We start from the raw sequence: 6,000 nt of genomic DNA on the forward strand, positions 1-6,000 counted from the left end.
ATAATGATTGACGAGCAAAAGTTCGTGGGCAGGGGAGAGGAGAGCAGCTGAGCCTGGATGCCATGCTGTTGCTCAGGAGACTGAAGCACCATAGGCTAATGCTCCCTTCCCAGCTTTTGACCAGTAGAGCCATGAGATACAGGTGAAGGATACAGGTTCAGAGGAATGTCTGTTTAGGGCAGGGAGAGCTGAGTGATGGCAGACATTACGGTCTCCTTACAGTGTCTGGCATGAACAAGAAAAGAGAGTAAGGTGGCACACCACATGATTAATTACCAAAATTTGTTTTGGGCAAGCAAGAAGAGAGAGCAGGATTATTACATTTTGCTCAAGAAATGAATCCCAGAATTTGGCGTATGGAAGCAGGAGATGAAGGGCACGAGTAGCCTGGGGATCATGGAATCAGGGAGCACAGTGACAGATTCGTCATGTTGCTTGTGAATAAAGGACTGTGGGAGGCAGGACCCATTGTTATTGATTAGACATGCCTTCCTGGGAGAGTGACAAGGCCAAAGGTAGTATGTCATCATTGATTAGCAATGTCTGCCATGCTGGTGATAGGAGAGAGGCGGTACAAATGTCCTTTTATGTTGGAGGAAAGATGGAATTTCGAGTCCTTTCTTCCAGCATTTGGCCAGTAGAGCCACAAGGTCTTGCCAGGTGAGGGGTAAAGTGAGCAAAGACGGGAGAAAAGCATCGTGTTTGATTACTAATGTCTGCCATGGACCAGGAAAAGGAGAGACATATGTCATGATTTAAAAACAACGTCTGCCGTGAGGAAGAGAGGAGAGGTGGCATGGAACTATGTTTTGCCCGAGGGAGACAGGCTGGAGGGCTGCCTTTCCTCCCAGCTGTCAGTGAAGTCATGCGGTCTGGCTTGCTCTCCTGTTTCCATATGCCAGATCTGTGACACCTCCCCCTTACGGCCCCGGGGATTGGTGTGGGAGGTGTTGATCTGTATCCAGGAGGCTGGGCTAGTCCAAAAGGTGACTGCAGAGCAGGTGCCAACGCTTGTTGGGAATGACGCACGCTCACTCCATATCCTGCAGCTCACTCCCGTGTCCTGCACACACCCTCGCATTTGCTGTCCTCATTAAGCAGCCTGCCAATAAGCACACCCCCAGGGCTCTCACATCTGCTCTCTGAGGGGGCAGACACCCCAGACTTTATGTGGAAGCCTCGAGTGCCTGTAGCCAATTGCACACTTGCTTAGATGTGACTTGCTACCCAGAAATTTCATAGACTCACACAGATGGCCCACTCTGCTGTGGGTATCATGCTCGGAAGTCACATACTTAGAGAGAGGAGCAACTGAAAGTCACATACACACACAGAAGTTGCAGAACCAGGTGTGACCATTACACACACTTAGAAAACACATAATCAATACAAACTATTATATATAAAATAGATAACCAAGGCCCTGCTGTATAGCACAGGGAACTATTAATATATTCAATATCCAGTAATACACAATAATGGAAAAGAATATGAAAAAGAATACACACACACATATATACACGGAGGTATGTATAACTGAATCACTCTGCTGTCACATACTGCTTGGCTCTTGTACCACTCAGGTGTCACACACACACACACACACACACACTTATTTTTGTGGCCATGGCCACTTCGTTACTGCAGAGCGAATCCGCTGACACACACACCTTGTGAGGGCCAGCCACAGGGCTGAGGTCAAGAGCAGAGCCTGTTTGCTGACCTCCACCCTTTCCTGACTTCCCAGTGCCTGAGATGGAGCCGCCTGGTGCCAGTGACAGCGACAGCATCAGTGCCCTCTGCACGCAGATCAGCTCGTCGTTTGCCAGTGCTGGAGCCCCAGCATCAGGGCCCCCGCCGGCCTCAACAGGTAGACTCTGCCCTTCTCCTGATGCAGATTCCCTGCAGTGATGCTCCTGCCGCCCCCCCACCCCTGCTCCTTTCAGGACCACTGCAGAGACTCTGGGAATCTTGGAATCCCACAAGCTTGGAACCCTGGGTCATCTAAGAGCTATGAGATTACCATAGAAACCATAGATTACCATAGATTATATTACCATAGAATCCATAGATTACCATGGATCATTCAAGATCATCCTAAAATCATGGAATCAATCACTGTAGAACCATGGAATCATCTTAGAGCCATGGAATCATCTTAGGGCCATGGATCATTTAAGAGCTATGAATCATCGTAGAATCGTGGAATCTACCACTTGAGAACCATGCACCATCTTAGAACCACAAGGTCATCTCAGGGACATGGATTCATCCTGCTGCTGCTAAGTCGCTTCAGTCGTATCCGACTCTGTTCGACCCCATAGACGGCAGCCCACCAGGCTCCCTTCGTCCCTGAGATTCTCCAGGCAAGAACACTGGAGTGGGTTGCCATTTCCTCCTCCAATGCACGAAAGTGAAAGTGAAATTGCTCAGTCGTGTCCGACTCTTAGTGACCCCATGGACTGCAGCCTACCAGGCTCCTCCATCCATGGGATTTTCCAGGCAAGAGTACTGGAATGGGTTGCCATTGCCTTCTCCAGGATTCATCCTAGAACCATGAAATAACTTAAGAATTATGGGATTAGAACTTTAGAACCATGGGATCAATGTTTAAACCTTCCTGTCTTAGAACTGTAAAATCTAGACACCTACAGTCTTTGAATCACAAGATATCAGAGCCTAATAGATTTGGAGCCACAAAACCTTGGAATCTCACAGCCTCGAAAGCAGGCTCTCTGAGAAAATAATGCCAGGCAATTCCCCTCAAGCCACATGCTTATCCCAGAACTGGTGAAGCACCTTGGAATTCCAAACAATGTAAATTTAGAACTCTAGAATCTTCGAAAATGCAAATTTAAAACTACTGAAACTTACCCACCATGTTAGAATAGTACATTCTGAGAAAGAGCCATGCAATCTTAGAATCTTAGCCTTCTAAAACAATACTGTCAAAATATTAGAGCCAAGGGTAATATTGAAAAGTATTTAATAACAGGTTTGTTACTGACCAACCAGAAGGGAAGCCAGCCTGTGTGATTGTCACCCTTGCCTGTATTTTCCATCTCAGGACCTTAGAATTTCAGAACTGAATTTTCTGAGAGCTGTATGACCTTATGTGGTTCAGGAGGGGTCAAGTTATTTGTCCAAAGTCCGTGCAGTTAATGAGGAGCCAGGCTAGAAGCAAGGCGAGCAGCCTGGTGCAGAGTCTGGTCCCCAGCCTGGGGTTCTCTCTGCTGCAGCCCACACCCCTAACTGCCCCTCTTCTCTCTCCAGGGACTTCTGCCTGGGGTGAGCCCTCCGTGACCCCCGCAGCTGCCTTCCAGCCTGGGCACAAGCGGACTCCTTCGGAGGCCGAGAGGTGGTTGGAGGAAGTGTCCCAGGTGGCAAAGGCACAGCAGCAGCAGCAGGCGGCCCCTGTGCCCACTGTGCCCCCCGGCCTGCAGCCCTTCCCTGCCCCCGTGGGGCCCTTTGACGCCACACCGGCCCAGGTGGCTGTGTTCCTGCCGGCCCCGCACATGCAGCCCCCTTTTGTGCCCGCCTACCCGGGCTTGGGCTACCCACCCATGCCCCGTGTGCCCGTGGTGGGCATCACCCCCTCACAGATGGTGGCCAACGCCTTCTGCTCAGCCGCACAGCTCCAGCCCCAACCCGCCACCCTGCTCGGGAAAGCTGGGGCCTTCCCACCGCCTGCTGCCCCCAGCGCCCCTGGGGGCCAGGCCCGTCCACGCCCCAATGGGGCGCCCTGGCCCCCAGAGCCAGCACCAGCCCCGGCCCCTGAGTTGGACCCCTTCGAGGCCCAGTGGGCAGCATTAGAAGGCAAACCTGCTGTGGAGAAGCCTTCCAACCCCTTCTCGGGCGACCTGCAGAAGACCTTCGAGATTGAACTGTAGCCCGAGCCGCCCCGCCCACCTCATCATCTCCGGGTGCCCCACACCTGGGAGTGGAGGCCCAACCTCTCCCCTAGTCCTGCACCCTCCCATGGCCCCTCTAACCCCTTCTCTCGATCACCTCCCACAACCACTACGGAACTGACATTGTGACGCCCAGGTTGCAGCGGGATGGAATTCAGGGACGGACCCAGCCTGGCTAATGGACCCATTTCTCTGCCAGACATAGGGTGGCACAACCTCCTCTCCCCTCACTCCAGACACGGGGATGGCCACAGTCCCACTGAGCGCCTTGGTTCGAGCTACATTTCCCAGTTTCTGTTGTTGACCTTCTTTACCTTCCAGTGTTGGGTGGGATGGAGGTGGGATACCCACCTAGGGACCCTCCTGGGCCCCACCTGAGTGCCCACCCCCAAGTCCGATCATCCCACCCCCATACACAGCACAAGCAAAGGGCTTCCTTCTGCCCACCTGCTGCGTTCACTGCCAATGCTGTGCTCACCCCTCCCACCCCTCCCCTCCCCTCGGGGGCCTACCTCTTCCTTGGACCAAGGTCTCAAGAGGATAGGGGGCCAGGTTGGGAGGCCAGGAGGTGGGGTAGGGGGAAGGGGAAAGGGAAGAAGAAGAAGCTCAGTTACCTCACGTCGGTGCCCGCTGGGGAGGGGTTCCAGGAAGAAGGAAGGGGTGCCTGGCGGGTACTTTTCTATCTTTTCTTTCCAGATTTTTTTGTATCTAAACTTGCAGATTTGTATTATACAAGGACAACCAATAAAGGAAGAATGTAATGGTGCCCCTCGAGAAGCAGGGTGTGTGTCCAGGGGAGGCGGTGTGGAGACCAAGCCTTTCCTCCCGGTCATCTAAAACCAAAGGGAGGAAAAAGGGTCTCCCTGCGTATTAACCTCTGAGTCACAGCATGGTAGCAGGTAACGCTGACCTAGGACTCAAGAAGTGGATATTAGTGGGCACCCCAAATTAATCACCCCATTTCTGATTCTTACAGATTTTGAACCAAGGAATTATGTAAATATATGTGTGTGTGTGTGTATATATATAATCTACTGCTAATAAGTTTATATTAATATTTTAAATAGGTTTGGAATGGCGCGGCTCTGAGCTGGCTTCATGTTCCACCAATTGCATTTGCCGTAACAGGTCAAAGTGTCATTTGACATGGCAGCACATTTTTAAGTTTCTCTATTGTTTCCTGGGTTCCTTGATAACAATCTACAAAGTCATATATTTAAAAAATATATACTATATAGATGACACGTTTAATCCTTTATAGTTCTTTAAAATAAGGAGGCTGGTCTCAAGAAACCCAACCCCATATTTGATAAATCAGGAACTTGAGTCACTTACCCAGAGTCACACATCTGACTAGTCAGGGAGCTGGGATTCAAGTCCAGCTTCTGGTTGACCTCAAGGCCAGTCATTGAACCACCAGCTGTGAGGGGAGAAGCCTAGGATCTGCCTTCAAGGGTTTATATTACAGCCCATCAACCAGCTGGATCCTGGACTAGGGGACCTGTGACAGATGGTCTGCCTGGGCACCAAAGAGGGCTCCTAGGGAGCAAGCAAAGGACTCTTGCTTGGAAGGAGCTGTGCTTCAATCCAAGCCTCTGCAGATGCCGTTTCTTCTGCCTACAATACCCTTTCCGGACTTGCACCTTCTACAGGAAGAATGCTACTCATTACTTTTAAAAACTTTTTTGTGTTGGCAGTTTGCTTTATTTTGGGGCTCCCCTTGTGGTTCAGACAGTAAAGAATCTGCCTGTAATACAGGAAACCTGGGTTCAATCCTTGGGTCTGGAAGACTTCCTGGAGAAGGGAATGGCCACCCACTCCAGTATCCTTGTCTGGGAAATCCCACGGACAGAGGAGCCTGGCGGGCTACAGTCCATGAGGTCACAGAGAGTCGGACGCGACTGAGTGACTAACACTTGCTTTATTTTCTCCTAGTAATACAATGTCCTGGATATGCCATTTCATATAGGTGAGTCAGATAGAGATCCGTGTCAGCTCTCCGTTAACAGTTCACAGCACGCTTCTGGTTCTTCAGGCCTCAGTTCAAAGATCTCCTCTTTGTAGAGGTGGAGCCTCTTCAAGGCCCCGC

General features: G+C 50.8%; 1 protein-coding gene across 3 annotated transcripts in view; it reads left to right on the forward strand.

Moving 5' to 3' along the window:
* NUMBL (NUMB like endocytic adaptor protein) overlaps window positions 1–4,677 on the forward strand; it is a 43,329-nt gene extending 38,652 nt beyond the window's left edge. For all 3 annotated transcript variants that reach the window (XM_070387673.1, XM_005890598.3, XM_014476654.2), the window contains exons 9-10: window positions 1,748–1,870; window positions 3,274–4,677. In XM_070387673.1, coding sequence (XP_070243774.1) covers window positions 1,748–1,870; window positions 3,274–3,890 — 740 coding nt within the window. In that variant the 3' untranslated portion in view covers window positions 3,891–4,677. The remainder of the gene's footprint in view (window positions 1–1,747; window positions 1,871–3,273) is intronic.
* Window positions 4,678–6,000: the final 1,323 nt, after the last annotated feature.

The sequence above is a fragment of the Bos mutus genome, chromosome 18 (genome assembly GCF_027580195.1).
Source record: "Bos mutus isolate GX-2022 chromosome 18, NWIPB_WYAK_1.1, whole genome shotgun sequence".
In the NCBI taxonomy this organism is placed as follows: domain Eukaryota; kingdom Metazoa; phylum Chordata; class Mammalia; order Artiodactyla; family Bovidae; genus Bos; species Bos mutus.